At 43.1% G+C, this 16,544-nt stretch overlaps 1 protein-coding gene across 1 annotated transcript in view; it reads left to right on the top strand.

The window, feature by feature from the left end:
• Nucleotides 1–1,406: 1,406 nt before the first annotated feature.
• Nucleotides 1,407–16,544, top strand: part of ITGA8 (integrin subunit alpha 8) — a 173,754-nt gene continuing 158,616 nt past the window's right edge. The window contains exons 1-2 of the mRNA XM_046013396.1: nt 1,407–1,828; nt 2,533–2,666. Coding sequence (XP_045869352.1) covers nt 1,623–1,828; nt 2,533–2,666 — 340 coding nt within the window. The 5' untranslated portion in view covers nt 1,407–1,622. The remainder of the gene's footprint in view (nt 1,829–2,532; nt 2,667–16,544) is intronic.

Genomic DNA, 16,544 nt, shown 5'->3' with positions numbered 1-16,544 from the left:
CCATGGCTACTGTTTGTATTCTCTTCTAACTGGATACCTTGGACACTCACCTTGGACGCCCCCGGCACTTTCATACTGCCATTAATTCCCTGACCTTTTCCCTTCTCATTGATGTGGTGGCTTTAGCTCTCCTACTTTCTGTGAATCAGGTCAAGGTCCGCGTCAGCCAGTGCATCTGGGGGATAGCTTCTTGGCTTTTCCCTTGCTTCTAACAACCGCTCCCTGCACCTCCCCCCCACCCACCTCCTTGCCAGCAAATGTTTTCAATCCCTGTGGGTGCCTCATGCCTCTGTTCTAGAACTGGCTTTCTCAGCCTCAATAAATGATCTTGTTACTAAGATCCTCTGTCTCGGGAGATCCATCCCTATTTCCTGCCACTCCCTGACCCACTCTTTTATTCTAGCCCTTATACAACCCTTGCCTCTCAGCCTGGTGTCAGTGATACTTTCCCTCAGTGTTTCCGCCCATAATGCCTAAGTCTAAGCCTCCTATTCCAGTTCCAGCCCAAGTCTACATCTGCCACCAACTCGCCTTAAAATACTTCGGAAATTGCTTACCTTTCCTGTCTCTACACTCCTTTGCTATTTAGCTCCAATGGGCCCCTACCCCAAGGCTAACCCTTACTTAATTGCTTGTTCACGCATTAGCCCTGTTTCCCCGTAAAAGCATGGGATGTGAGGCTCTACACCATTCTTCTTCATCCTTCTCATTCTTCATTCTTCATTCCCCCAGGCAGAAGACACAGAAAGAGATCATTAGTACCCTTGAAGTGGAACTGAAATTTGGACTTCCGTAGGGGAGCTGAGGGTAAATCTTTAATTCGAACATTTCTAACTTTGTTTCTCTTCATCACAATTACAAGGAGCCATGGAAGATTTGGGACCAAGGAATTCACATGCCCTCCTCCCGCTCCCCCGCCCCCGGAGCCTTTGAGAAAGACCTACAGAAAGGTTTTGTTTACCCGTTACCCCTGCTGGGGGGTCGGGTGGGGGTGGAAGAGAGCATCGTTGGATTTAAGCTCTCAGCCACAGACAGACGCGCGCGTGGACCCTGAGGGGTCATCAGGCTGCAGAGGTGATGCTAGGAGCCCGGCTTTTTCTTGCCTCGTGGTGGGGTGCGCTTTCGCATTCTTCCGTTTAGGAGAAACTAGAGCAGACTCTCGTCCCAGGCGGGGGGCACAGCTCCCAAAACCAATGGGCTGAAGTGGGATGTGCGGGATTCAGATCGTCCATGAGGTGCGACTGCAGTGGATAGTCAGGCGGCCGAAGCAGGCTCCTGGCGCCGGCCTCCAGCAGGGGCTTGGGCGGAGGGGAGTCTCCCGGGCTCCCGCCCGCAGCCCGCGGATTCGCCGCTAGGAGGCGCCGTGAGCGCGCCGGGCCCCCTCCCGCTGCCAGAGGAGGGGGGCATCCCCTCCGCCAGCCCCTGAGCGGGCCGCGGAGCAGGCGAGGAGCGGACCGCAGCGGACGCGCGGAGGAGCGCCGGGGGCTGTCACCGCGGACGTGCAGCGCGCCCCGACCCAGGACGCGGGCATCTGGGGACCGCCCCCCGCCGCCCCCCCGAAGGAGCCGGGCCGGAGTCTTGGGCTCCCGCTCCCCGTTGAGCACCCGCCGGGGCGGAGGGCGATGTCTGCCGGGGCCCGCCGCGGTCCCCGGGGCAGGCTGGCGCCTCCGCTCGCGCCCCTCTGGTGCTTCTCCGCCGCGCTGGGCGTGCTGTGGACGCCCGCCTCGCAGGCGTTCAACTTAGACGTGGACAAGCTCACGGTGTACAGCGGCCCCGAGGGCAGCTACTTCGGCTACGCGGTGGACTTCCATATACCTGCCGCTCGCACGTAAGTCGCCCAGCGCCGGGAGTTCGCGCGCGGGGACGAATCCGGACACAGGTTGGGTCCCTGCCCGTCTGCCGGGGGACGGGTGGCCGTCCCCGCAGCCCGATGGAAGGAGATTCCTGAGATTCCATCCCGTTGCGCACTTGGGGTCCCGTCAGGCTCCCCCCGCCTCTTGTCCCCCTTCCATGCTAGATGTGCCTTGGGAACTTTTAAGTAGAGACATGCCACTTGCATAGAAAACGCAAGCCCTGGGGAGCTCCCAGGACTAGAGCAAAGACTCCAGCATCCTACAAAGGGGAAAACGGGACCGGGACCGAACAAACTCAAGCTTGTTAAAACAACGGACCACAACACGGTCTGTTTTTGCATAGCCAGTAACAATTAAGTGTCTGGCGCAAGTGCTGTCTGCTACAAGCAGCTGGGCTCTGTCCTTTGCTATTTTTTCCCCTCTTCTCTCATCTCCATCTCACTGCATACATAGCTCCACCTAGAGAAGAATTAGGACTATCTGCACCCTCTTCAAACCAGGTTTCAGATGCCCGTAGGTTTGCAACAGGAAATCAAGTTTGACAGTCGGTCTCCATCATAAATACGTTTCTGCCCCCCGACCCCCACCCTAGTCTCAGTGAGCACGCCCGCTACGGAGACTGCATCGGATCCCACTTTTATGATTCCCAAGGAGTGATTTTTCTCTAACCCTTTCGCAGAGCGAGTGTCTTGGTGGGGGCGCCCAAAGCCAACACCAGCCAGCCAGACATCGTGGAAGGGGGAGCCGTCTATTACTGTCCGTGGCCCGCCGAGGGGTCTGCGCAGTGCAAGCAGATACCGTTTGACAACACCAGTAAGTGATATTTGTCATTCTCAACGTTGTGTCCTGGTTTCAAAGAACCAGAGCCATCCTGGACTTAACTCCCCACTTTGGTTGTACTCATTTGGCCTGTCTGATAAGTCTTGTGTTGTGGGCTGTTCAGGTCCCTAGAGAAATCAGCTTAGTGAATGAAGGCAAGGAAAATGTCCCGTGAACCCCAGAGAGGGAACCTTGGTGCTTTGACCTTGAATATTTGGATGTGTCCTAGTAACTTCTGTTTCCTTACTGTCCCAAGATGAGCATTTTCAGTGGATGCTTTGAAGAAATACATATGTTCCACCTTAACCGTGATTACGGAGAGAGTTTGGTTGCTTCCCAAGGACAAATCCAGGAAAAGACAGATCCTTAGCATTTCCAGTGCCCAAATTCTGGAGGCAAGACTCAGCTGCTATAGACCCAGACATCGCTCCATGTTGCTGTTTAATTCTTTACAGAAAGAAGGAATTTTCTTTCAAAATATTGGATATTGGATGCAAACTAGTACAGGCAGAGTGTGGATGGATTACATCCATTTTCAAAATCCCTAGACAGATGTTTCTTATTTAATTAAAGGGAAAATACATTTTAACCAATTCAGGCTGGTTAGGTTTCCTCTGGTGTTTTCTCTTTGGGTCCTGAGAAAATAATTTTACCGTCATGCTTTCAAAAACATTAACACTGAATGTTTTAATTTGTACCTCTAAAACTTTATGAATTCCAAAGGTATACATTATCAGAAACCAAATATCTCTTTTCATAAAAATGTGAACTCAAATAATGTTCTTTGATGATCATTTAAAATACCTTTTGTACCACACAAGTATTTTTATGACATCATTCTTCATCATTGTTACATTAGTGTGCAATTAGAATGTATGTAGAAAATCCATTTTCACAGCATTTTATGAAATTGGATGGATGGTATTTACCTGTTACTTTATCCAGTTTGCAACTTTCTATTTTAAAAAATTAAATAATTTTGATTCTATCAATACGGAAACCATTTCAAAGAAAAAAAAATCCTATGCAAGGCTTACCTTGAATTATGCCCAAATTAAGAAAATATTCAAAAAAACATTCTCAAATTGTGTTTTTCACATGTATCTATATATAGTCACAATAACTCATTTCCCATTTTATTAAGTAACTCAGTTACTCTGTCCCAATTTTTATAAGCTTTTACTTTTAAATATATTAGAAATTAGAAAAATTAAGCCACTTGATGTTAATTTGTAAAAGATATCTTTTAACTAGTTGTTTAATTGGGATTTTAAATGCTTCTGATTACTGACCTACCTCTAGTTTGAGAATAAATTTTCTAAATCAAGATTAAGCATAAAATTAATGGCTTTTTAAATAATCCATATCAAAACCATTTGTATTTTTAAAAGTCTCTAAAACCCAAGCTTGGATAAATAAAGACATAAGTCAATGGTATTATTTGAATTTAAGTTAAGGGAAGTAAGTGTTTATATTTTAAGATATATTCTTGTATTTCTACCAAGAAGCAATCTGTATCATGGACATGAGTTTTATAACCTGCTAGAACATTCCTATAACATACCAAATCAGAATCTGGTTAGTATATTTTTCCTTTGATAAAAGAAGAACTGGTGTCTGCCCAGATAGGTCACATCTGAATACCTTTCTAAGTACTAATCCCAGTAGATGTCATCGTTGAACAGATGAAAACCAGAGAATAAAGACATCAATATGAATTTTTAAAAACTGAACACTCCCAACCAAAAGAAAGTCCAATGTTAAATTACAATAGGTAGATTTTCCAAAAGTTCCTTCTAGAGCAACTTTTTGGGGATCTAAATTCACTTTCCCATGGAGAAATAATGCTGCAGGATTTTGCTTTGGTTTCCAGAACAGCCCACAGGAATGCACTTAACCCTTATTGTAGCTGAACTATGTTTGTAGTGAAATAGTAGGGAACAAACCTGCACTGTTTTAACAATTAAATAAATAGAAAAATGATAAGAATGTCGAGAAACGGTGAGTGTTACTTGGGGAAAGAACCAGGGGTGAATGGCATCCCTTCTGTGCAAGTTCTGAGGAAGACATCTGGGTAACTCTAAGTGTTCTAGAGATTAATGCTGCTGGTTCTACACTCCGTCTTATTTGGCTTCTAAATGAATGGAGGTTTTTTGTTTTTTGTTTTTTGTTTTTTTGATAGACAGATGACTTCATCCTACTATTATACTTAGCAACCATAACTGTAGTGATCTGAGGATTCGTAAGTGGAACAAAATAAGGGGAAGAAACAGGGAGGGAGATAGATGTTTCTGAAATAATTGAGCAAAAATGAAGAGAAAAAAGCAAGGCAGAGGAAGTCACACGTTTGTGAGAAATGAATGGTCCTTGGTGGAATGAACAAAGCAGTGAGCTGTGTGACCACTTGGGGGAGTCCCACTGAGAAGAATCTTTGAGGAAAGAAAGTTTCCCCTGTTAGCCATCAGGGGGTACTGTGGGCCCAGGAACCTCGGTTGCTGTTGGGAATGGCCTGGGAATGGAGGGCAAAAGGAATCTGGGGACCTCGGGGCTCCCTCTTGGCTACTGAGTGGGAATTAGCTCTCGACACATCATTTCTACCTATTTCTTTATCCAGGCGCTCCAGACAATGGAACTGTCAGTGACTGCCATTTGCTGCGAAGCTGGGGGAGAGAGGAGGGGCAGTGGGAGTCAGTATAGCTCTTCACAGTTCAAGTCCCTATTCTTTGGGCACAGGGTGATCTTGGAACCAAAGATGAAAGGCAGAAACACAGGTGTTGCTGACTCCGGGTCTGGCAGTCAATGTCACCACACGCTTGACGTTTATTGATCACCTACTATGTAACAGCCTCTTATACACCTTATTTCTAATCCATAACACGCATTTTATGAATAAGGAAACTGATATCAAAGGTGTTTCACAAATGTTGCCCCCAAGACCTTAGTAAGCAGTAGACGCAGTGTTGCAAAAAAGGTCTGCCGGCAACAGAGCCTGCCTCTTTGCCCGGCCTTCCTTCCCGGAGTGGGAGAGGACAGGTCCTAATAGGGCGCCAATTCAGGGTCAGAGTCTCTGGAGTTGACGCACTGCTTACCCTGCCTTCCCCACCTCCTTTCCCTCAGCCCCCAATTACCCTCACAAAGTCCAATTAAAATGATCATCCAGGGAAGATCTGGAAGGGAAAAGAAGTTGGTGTTGAGAGCTGTGGAGAGCAGAGGTCTTAGAAGGAGGCTTTGTCTTGATGGGAATGATGGGTTGTCTATGTCCCTGGTTTGTCGCAGCTCCTCATAGCATGCTGTGGCCCCTCAGTGTCCTTGATCAACGGCCTCCTATTTTAATCTCTGCTGCTTGGCTGCCATGTATGGTTTTCCCAAAAGAGGAAGAAAATCTCTCTGCTTGACAAAGTGTAGTGGCTTTGAGTGCTAACACCCACATCTGATGTTCACACAAGAGAGCACGCTGACTCAGGCACAAATACGTATTACATTTCAAATATTCCTCTAAAAATATAGCTGTAACTTCCCCATCTTTTCTCTGTCTGGCTTTCCTATTACATGTGAATTCAAGTAAATTTGACCTTTTAATGACTTTGTTTCAACTTGTTCAGGCCCCTGGGGCGTCTACAATTTAGTGTTCACGGTGGTAGCCTAACACACTCTCTCAACCTAGGCATTGAAGGAGACTGGCCTATAATTTAGTCTGCGAATCTGGTTGTGATCTTGAACTTCAACTGTAAGGTCAACTGCCTTTCTTTCTTTTTAAAACTTCCATTTAGTTCGATTTTTTTCATTAAGTGATCATTTATTTTATTTTAACCTTATCATGTAAGCTGGATTTTAAAAATTACTTCTCAGTGTAAATGAAAAACGGGGAGGCTAGGAGTAGCCCAGCACTTCAAATGCATGAATACTATTAAAATCTGTGGTCCTTTCAAGTAGGGAGGAAGGAAACCTTAGGGAAGCATATGGCAGTGGGGGAGGTGCAAAGAGTAGATAATTTTCCTGCTCTGTACAAAATCAAATGGTTGCAAAAAAAAAACAAAAACCACTTCTCTCATCTCCCTTCGGTCTTTCTCTCTTACTTCACTAGAATAAAATTCCCCCTTCACCAAACTGATTTCTTTCACTTTTGCCTCGGGAACTGTCTAAACTGTGCCCCGTGTCTTAAACAATTTAAAACATCACATCTGCCACATTCATGCCTTTCCTTTCTAAATCTGCTCCAAGGTTCATTTCATCTTTTTCCTATATTTCCCAAACCCGTATGTGGAGTAAATAAAACTGCGATATTACAGCCCTCCTGCTAAAGGAGGGAGGGATGAGACGGAATGAATAGAGCCTCATCTTTGGAATGATGAAAGGCATATTGCAACAATAGTAGCAAAGGCATAGTGTGCAAATATCCGATTATTTTAAATACACAAATGAAACATTTGGAGGAGACAGATAATGGCATGTGCTAATTAATGACGATAATCATCATAACACTAAAAATAATGGTGAGGCAAGACAGCTGGGAACCACTGGCAATTAGGGACCCACATTAAGAATGAACAGGAAGAGGTGGGCGGGGCCACTGAGATTTGGAAGTCATCTGAGAAAAAGTACCAGAATTTGCCTGGCCTTAATTTAGCATCTCTGTGTTTAAAACAACAACAACAAAACGAAACCCGAAAATGGAAGACAGTTTGGTTAGGATATTTCAAAGCTCTGAAATGGTAAGATTTTTCTTAGAGTTGTGTTTTAGCTTGAGGACCGGAAGCCTTTGTGTTGGGGGTCTGTTTTATTTTGTGTTAAGTGAGCCCACAATAAGAAGCAGCTTAAAGCATCTGGTGCCGTGACTGGTACAAGGGTTGCTTTTTGATAATATTGGGTGTGCCCTTTTTCTCATGTGAGGGTTGGGAAACATATTGGTCGCATAAGTCTTGCTTTTTCCAACTTCCTCAGAAAGAAAGCAGGTTTTGTTCAGGAACAAAGAGAAGAAAAAATGTAGGTCAGAGCTATCAAGCAAATGACAGAGGAAATAACACGAATGTGACAGAACTCATGGACAGCAGAAATCTAGGCTTTGGGAAGTTCAGCTGAAAGTGGAAAAAGGGACGGGGGAGGCAGCCCAGATAGGACCAGCTCTGTGAAGAATTCATAATGCAACATTAGTATAAGGGCTGCTAATCAGAAAAATATATAGATACATATATATGCACTGCTGACCCCCCTGAATCATGGAGGGTGGGTTAGCTGGATGGCTCGCTTATTCTGGGAGCAACTCACGACAGCTACCATGCCTGACACGCTGCCCGGACAGATGCCATCAACGTCCCTAAGCTTCTCCCAAATGGCTTACACTTCCACGCAACAGAATATAACTGAGTCCTGATACGAAAAGGGAGGAGGCAGTGGTCCCTATAGCGCACAGTGGCCAAGGAAGCAATTAGAAAAAGGAAGTCCTTGAAACTCTAACTAGAAATGGGAAACAGACGTGCTCCACAGCAAGCTGAACAGTATGAGCATTAGGCGCCTGTTGCCTAATCTGCAAAGTTCTTTCAAGAAACTAGAGGTCTGTGCTATGGAACAGGCTGCCAGGGTCTTAGTAAGCAGAGCCCATGCAGCATTCTGGGAAAAAGGTAGGAAATTGTAAAATTCTTCTGAAAGCTGAAAAAAGCACTTGGATGTAGAAGGTGACCAGCTTAGATGTGTGAGTTCGAACGTCACCTGTTGTGTCCAAAGAGCCCCGTATCCGTGCACGGTGTTGACAAAGAGTGAAGCCAACTCCCTCTAATCAGCTTCTGGCTCCATTTCTCATGTGTCTCGGTTGTCATTCCCTGTGACTTGCCCAGATGTCTCCAGCTTGCCGCACTGCTTACACAACTTACGTCTTCAGCAAAATATGTCGAAGGACTGGGTATATCTCAAATGTGTGTTACGTATACATACATGTCCCTGCTCTCCCTGGACCCACATCCTCAACCATCCAGAACATCTTCTCTCCCAGCCATGATTTTCTGGTACTTCTGGCTTCTTTCTTTCTGCATTCCCAATGGGAGATACGTTGTACATGTTAATTCTGAAGTTGTTGCCAATCCTTTTTTAGAAGAAAGGAGGTATAAACAGTAAAAAAGTGATGTTCCCAAATATCCTCAATGTGGGCAGTCAAGCAAATTATGGCCTAATCACTATGGGCAAATGGTTTTGTTTAATGTTAAGGGAAAAACATAAAATTCAAAACTTTATCTAGATCTGTAGAAGAGCACAAGAAGGGATATGTGATGAGAGGCTGTCTTTGAGATGTGTGATTAAAATTGGATTTTTCTTCTTCTTTTTTAAAAAATGCACTTCTTAGCCTAATTTTCAAAACCATGATCAGGTATTTATTTATGATCAGGAAAAATAATGGTAAAAATTAACACACAAACATTTCTAAATGAAGTTACCGAGTTCACCGAAGGGTTGTGAAGATTTGGTATGGATGGTAGTGTAGTTAAAAATTCAGTTTTTGTATGGCTACTATGTTTCCGAATATTGAAGACCAGCTTTTTTCCAGTAACAATTACATGTGTAAAAATAAGAAGATGCATAAGTATTGCCTGTGTTCATTTTCGATTGTCCCTGAATCAATGGGAATATAGACTTGATGGTCTGCCATGACAGTTTCTAGAGCCTTTTACAAGAAGGGGCTGTGCATGGGGGCAAACCACTGTACAGATCCTATCAATTCAAATGCTAATTTCATCTTGGAACACCCTCACAGACATCTCCAGAAATAACGTTCAGTCAAATACCTTGAGCCAGTCAAGTTGACACATAAAATTAACCATCACACACTGGTTGAATCACACACGTTGAATGTTTTTTTTTTTTTTTTTTTATTTTATTTTTTTTTTTTTTTCACGTTGAATGTTTGATGAGTTGGTAAGGACTTGCTTATTCAAGTCACCCAAGGATGCAGGCCCATGGAGTTTCCTTATTGACGTGTGCTTTCAAGAGCACCTCAACTGTAAAGGCAAATAGAAAACTGTACATTGTCTGTGAAAGCTTCTGCCTAGATTTGACATATACTACTTCTCCTCGCATTTGGTAGGCCAAAGCAAACCATGCTAACTTATTTCACACTTTTTTTTAACCCACACCTAATAAAATAGTATCTATAACCTTTAAAAGAATACTAGATAGGAAATGCAATAAAAGCAATTGTCTTTGGAAAAAATGTGATTAAAACTGGTTTTTATTTTATCCCTATTGGACATATTTTGTAGGTCATATTTTGGGGACACTGAAATGGTTCTTTGGGACTACAGTCCCAACCCTCACACGTATGGTAGAGAGCAGATACATGGCAAGGAAATGAAGGTGTTTCTGTCAGCAGATACAAAGATATGAGCAAAACTTTATACCAAAAATCAGTCCTTAACCTGACCCATTTGGACTCCATTCTCTACCACAAATATTGTCTGGGAAGACTGAATACCCTTCATCCTTTCAATCGGGCTCCTTGGGGGTCGTGCTATTCAATCATAATGTCTTTATCTCCTCAAAGCACCTTTTAGTAAATTTTAACCCACCTTACTTATGAAAACATTATCTAAAGACAGCAATTGAGTTGAAAGTAAAGCTTCATGTTGGCAAACAAAATCGAATTTCGGTGACCAGAGGAGTGTTAGGAACTTTATACAAGCAGATGCTATTCTAAACAGTTCTGAACAGAGTTCAAGGCCTTCATACTCTTGTAGGGTTTACAGGGCATAGCCAGTGACAAACTGAGAAAAAGGAAGGTAAGAGGAAGGGAACAATGAGTGTGTGTGTGTCTGCACCCATGTATTTATTTTAGATTGGGTGGCTGTTATGTTCCTGGTGCTGCTGTAACAAATTATCACACACTTAGTGACTTTAAACAACACGAACTGATTAACTTACAGTTTTGGAGGCCAAATTGAAAATAGATCTGATTGAACTAAAATCAAGGTGTTGGCGGGGTTGTATTTCTGCTGGAGGCTCGAAGGGAAGAAACTATTCCCTTGATTTTTCCAGTTTCCAAGGTTGCCCACATTCCTTGGTTCATGGCCCTCCCACATTTTCCAAAACCAGCAATGTCAGGCTGAGTCATTCTCCCCCTGCCGTGTCTCTTGCCCTCCTTTCCTGCCTCCATCGTTCACTCTAAAGGATCCTTGTTATGAATGCCTGGGGAGCTCTGTTGGTTAAGCCTCTGCTTTCAACTCAGGTCATGATCCCAGGGTCCTGGGATGGAGTTCCACATTGGGTTCCCTGCTCAGCGGGGAGTCTGCTTCTCCCTCTGCACCCCGCCCCTATTCAAGCTCTTGCGCTCTCAATCTGTCTCTCAAAGATAAATAAATAAAATCTTAAAAAAAAAAAGAAAGTATCCTTGTTATGACAATTGTCCCACCTGGATAACCTCTTTATCTTAAGGTCAGCTGGTTAGAAACCTTAATTTCCCTTTGCCACGCCACCTATAATATTCACAGGTTTGGGGTGATTAGTGTAAACATTTGGGGGGCTGTTATTTTGCTTATCACAGGTGGTTAGAGTTTTATTGAGGAGGTGGCATATTTGAGAAAGGACCTAAATTAAGTGAAGGAAGGAATGAAGCAATATTGAAGGTTGGGTAGTGGTCCAGCTTGTAGTGAAGTTATTGTTGAAATCTAGAGATGAGCGTGTCCTAGAGTAACCAGGAGGCTACTGGACTAGATTGAAGTAAGTCAGGGAAAGAGTGAGAGAAAATGAGGCCAGAGAGCCAAGTATATAGGCAGGTACCTTAAAGGCCATGGTCAAAGTTTTGGATTTTATTCATGGAGTGATGGGCAACCACTGGTGGTTTTGAGTAGACAAGTAAGATAATTTGAATTATATTGTTCCAAGGCTCAGTTTAACAGACTGTCGACAAGCAAGGAGACTAGACTCTTCCCATTGTCCACTGACAGAGAAGTATGGTTAGGGTTGGGTGATAGCAGTTAGGGTTGAAATATGGTAGGATCTGGGGTTCATTTGAAAGTGCAAGTGGTAGAATTTCATTATGGAACAGATGAAAGGTGTGGAAGAAAGAATTTTGACCTGAGTAGTGGAGGAATGGGACAGAGACTGGGAACAATATGGAAGGAGCAAGTCTTAGAAAAATATACTAAGAGTCAAATCCAGACATGTGAAATTTGAGCTGCTTATTAGACATCCAGCTGAAGTCATGTGAGAAGGTAGATCGGTAAAGTTGGAGCTCAAGCCAGAGGCTTGGATACTGACATTTGGAAGTCATGAGTGTGTGGATGATATTCAGGACCACACCTTGGGGAGTATGGTGAGAGAAGGGGGAAGCAAAGCAGAGCCAGGAGAAGAGAATGAGATAGGCCTGACATTTGGAGAAATGTTGAAGAATGGAGGAGGATGTGTAAGAAGCACTGAGAAGGAGGACCTTTGAGGGAGAAGTCATGAAACCACTGAGGCAAGTCTTGTGGAGGGAGGACAGAAATGGGCACATTTGCTTGGCAATGGGAAAGTACTGCTGATAAACAAAAATGGTTGCAGTGGTGTTTTCAAGAGAGAAAGAGAGGACGGATGGGGACAGCAAGGACCAAGAACTTTACTATACATGGGAGCAGAGGAACATAGTCAAGGAGAATCTACTTCAGCGTGTTTGCAGTCCACTAGGCTCATCCCATTGAGAGGGAAGCAATGGTGACTGAAAGAGAAGGGAACCTATAGGAATAAAGTCCTGAGAAGATGGGAAAGGGTGTGTGCAGCTCTCACACAAATGGAGGGGCTCAGGGGGCAGCTCTTCCTCAGGGACAGGACCTGGCACAGTGAGGGCACCAGTGAGAGAGGTTGGTGGGTCAGGAGACAGGAGGAGGAAAATGGCCTTTTCTCATGTCTTGCATTTTCTCCATGAAATAAGAAGCAAGGTTACCAGCTGAGTGTGAGAAGGTGGTGGGAGAGGGTTGGGAGATTGAGGAAGTGGGAGGAGTAGTCCCCTGCATGGGATGAACTGAGCAGTGACATCACGGGATTGATGAGCAGGCTGTGCGCAGAGACGGTGCACATTCATAAATCTGCATTTATCTTTGGAAGGAGTAAATTTTTGCCTCTGCCCACCTTATGGCTTGAGTCTACTCATTTGGAATAGGATTTAAGATCTCCCAGAGAACAGTTCCATCCTGAGTGTTAATCTTCCATGAGGATACGCTGCAGACACAGACCATTTGAATTCTGAAATGCTTATTTTATGTGCCATTGGGAATGGTGATGCTTTTTTTTTTTTTTTTAAACCAAACAAATGAACCATTTTGTTAAATGAATGGTTGGGATCCTTTTTACTACATCTTCCGGAGAATGCAAGCATATGAGGCGAGTTCATGTAAATACATTTGCAAGCGTTATTGGGAGGCAAGTTTATACAGCCTTCATCCTGAAACCCAATCATATCCTGTACTGAAAAGCATTGCTTTGAGGTCGTATTGAAGAGATTTATGTCATTTAATCTGCTTCCTGAGATTCCCATGCTGAGAGGTTTTCATTACTTCTTGAAGCAAATAAATTGTTGGGCACTAAACAGAAGCCTGCTGTGTTCCTGCCCATCTGAAGGTGACACAGAAGCCATGTTGAGACTTGTCCGTTCCCCAGCTGTAACTATGGCCGAGACTTTGGAGGCCAGGTAATTATTCCAAGTGGGAGAAAGTCTAGAGCTGAGAGAAAGTCTGAGGAATTCAAGGAGCTCAAAGGAAATCACGGTGCTTGGGAATGAAGGGATGACGCTAGCGAGGTTAGGGTAGCGTGACAACTCTGGCTTCCGGACAGAGAATGAATCTGTAAGTGGCAAACCTGGGGGAGGGGACACCAGTCAGGAGGCTGTTGCAGAACCTGAGGCTAAAGAAATGGTGGTCCCAACTAGGGAAATGGCAACAGGTATGGAAAGAAACGGATTTGAGAGGGCTTTGGAAGGAAGAATCAGCAGGAACAGACTAGCGAATGGAATTTGGGAGCGCAGCATTACTGATTGCCAAGGATGCCTGTGAACAAGACAGACATAGTCTCTGACCTTGTGACATGCAAGTCCAGTGGACGAGAGCATCAGTGCCTGGCTGCGGTAGCCCAGGACAAGTGCTGTAAAAGCAGAGTGTGAAGAAGGCTTTAGGTGTGCAGAAGGAGGGCTCCTGTCCCCGCCTGGAGGGTGACTTGTGTGTTTTCAGGGATAGATGTTCAGAGAGGGTATCATTAAATGTCAGAGCTGAAGAGGGATGTGTGTGTGTATGTGTGTGTGCAGGGGTGTGCGTATGTGAGCTGTGTGTCCATCCCAGCCGTGGGTGAGCTGAAAGAGAAAACTGTTCTAGTCAGCGCAGAAGAGTGGAGCGTGTTGGAGCAGATGAAGTCACAGGTGACATCTCTGTACAGTTCAGCCATACCAGCTCTGCCTTTCAGACCTTCACATCATGCTAGCGGAGTTTTGTTTCGTTTTGTTCTGTTTTGTTTTTTATCTGATCTGCCAGAGGTGGCTTACCATTTCCCCTTCGGGAGATGAGTCTTTCATTTCTTAACATTTTTTCCCCTAGCTGCGTCAGATAAGTTAGCAGAACATTCACCCCAAAAATCACATCGTACCAACAAAAGCCCATATGTATTTCTAGAACACACCTTACATATGACCTGAGTTAACTGGCGTATGAAAAGCATCTCAAATGATATTATATGAGGTAGAAAACTCATTTGTACTATTATTAAACAAATGTCTGAAGAACACTGGCTAGACACTATTGGTTGTTAAAAAGTCAAGTTGGAAATATGATCTTTGTTCTCAGTAAGACAGTATAGATGTGGGAAAAACTGTAGCAGAAAATTTATATTCTCATTCAGATCAGGGAAACTATATGACATTATTTATAGAAACAAACATTTAAATAGCGATAGGAAAATAATAATTTTAAATAAAACGTTCATGATTTCCCGAAAAGAAATGTTTTAGACTAGAGGAATGAGCTAAAAGCCACTTCAACGCCAAGTGGTTGGATGGGCTTGCCAAACTTAACATCTACTATGTCCAGGGAGTAGGATTCCAATGACCTTACACTTAGTGCCTTATATAAGTCTTCATACAAGTTTCATTACTTTATATTGTTTAACTTTTTAAAAACAAAAATCTGAAAGAATTTTGATTTGAAAAGAGTCTTTGGCCCTACATTTTTTTTGCTTTTATTTTTTAAAGATTTATTATTTTTTATTAACACAGAATGTACTATTTGTTTCAGGGGTATAGGTCTGTGATTCATCAGTCTTACACAATTCACAGCGTTCACTGTAGCACATACTGTCCCTAATGTCCATCACCCAGCCACCCCCTCCACCCGCTTACACTCCAGAAACCCTCAGTTTGTCTCCCTCTCTGGTTCTGTCCCGTTTCATTTTTTCTCTCTTCCCCCATGATCTCTGCATCCACTTCATTGCAAAAGGCAAGATTTCATGTTTCGATGGCTGCATAATATTCCAGTGTGTGTGTGTGTGTGTGTGTGTGTGTATACATACCACATCTCCTTTATCCATTCATCTGTCAATGGACACTTGGGCTGCTTCCATAATTTGTATACATATATGATATAAATAAGTCTATAAAAATGTATAGACTATTCATTTAATCAGAATAACACACTTCTATCAACAGACGAATGGATAAAGATATGGTATATATATATACATATATACAGAAATATTATTCAGCCATTAAAGAGGAGAAAGTCCTGTCATTTGCAACAACATGGACAGAACCTGAGGGCATTATGCTCAGTGTATAAGAAGAGAAAGACAAATGCTATATAATTTCACTTATATGTGAACTCTAAGAGAAAAAAACAGCAACAACAAGAACAAAAACTCAAAGAGATCAGATTTGTTGTTACCAGAGATGGGGGAAATTGGAGGAAGGTGGTTAAAAGGTACAACCTTCCAGTTATAATATAGTTATAAAATAAGTTCTAAAACAAGTTCTGGGGATGAAACGTACACCATGACGACTATGGCTAACACTGCTGTATAGTAGATATGAGAGGTGGTAAGAGAGTAGACCCTAAGAGTTCTTACCACCAGGGAAAAAAAAATATTTTTAAAAAAAATTTTTTTAAAGATTTTATTTATTTATTTGACAGACAGAGATCACAAGTAGGCAGAGAGGCAGGCATAGAGAGAGAGAGAGAGAGAGAGAGTAGGCTCCCCGCTGAGCAGAGAGCCTGATGCAGGGCTCGATCCCAGAACCCTGGGATCATGACCTGAGCCAAAGGCAGTGGCTTAACCCACTGAGCCACCCAGGCACCCCCCAAAAAAATCCTTTTTTTTTTGTATCCATATGTGAGAATAATGGATGTTTACTAACTTACTATTGTAATCATTTCATTATATATATGTGTGTGTATATACATATGTATGTATGTCAAATCATGATGCCGTATACCTTAAATTTATACAGTGCCTAAGACAATTGTATCTCAATAAAACTGAGGGGGGAAAGAATTACATTACAATTTACAATTACAATTCAATTTCTTAAACATTACCTGGAAAATGAATTTGTCATCATTCCTTAAATACTTGAAAACTCACATTAAGATGATCAAGAGTATGAAACTTACAGAGCTGCTCTTTAATGGTTTCTTAGTGGCTTTGGGTATTAGGAATCATACATTTAGAAGTTTAATTTTCCAGGACTAAAAATCAACATAGTTTCTTTTCTTGGATTCGTTTCTTTCTTACAAGGAGCTCTCCTGCCACAGCTGTAATATTTTGAATTTTACAATGGAGTAATCCTCGTTCTCAGATATGTAGTCTCACTTTAAATGAAACTTTTACAGCATACATTGATTATGGGAAAGATCACAAACGTTTAAAGATCTTTTTTTA

The sequence above is a fragment of the Meles meles genome, chromosome 7, assembly GCF_922984935.1.
Source record: "Meles meles chromosome 7, mMelMel3.1 paternal haplotype, whole genome shotgun sequence".
NCBI classification, from domain to species: Eukaryota; Metazoa; Chordata; class Mammalia; order Carnivora; family Mustelidae; genus Meles; species Meles meles.
Note: the sequence above shows the minus strand (reverse complement) of the source record. Positions and strands in the feature narration are given on the sequence as shown.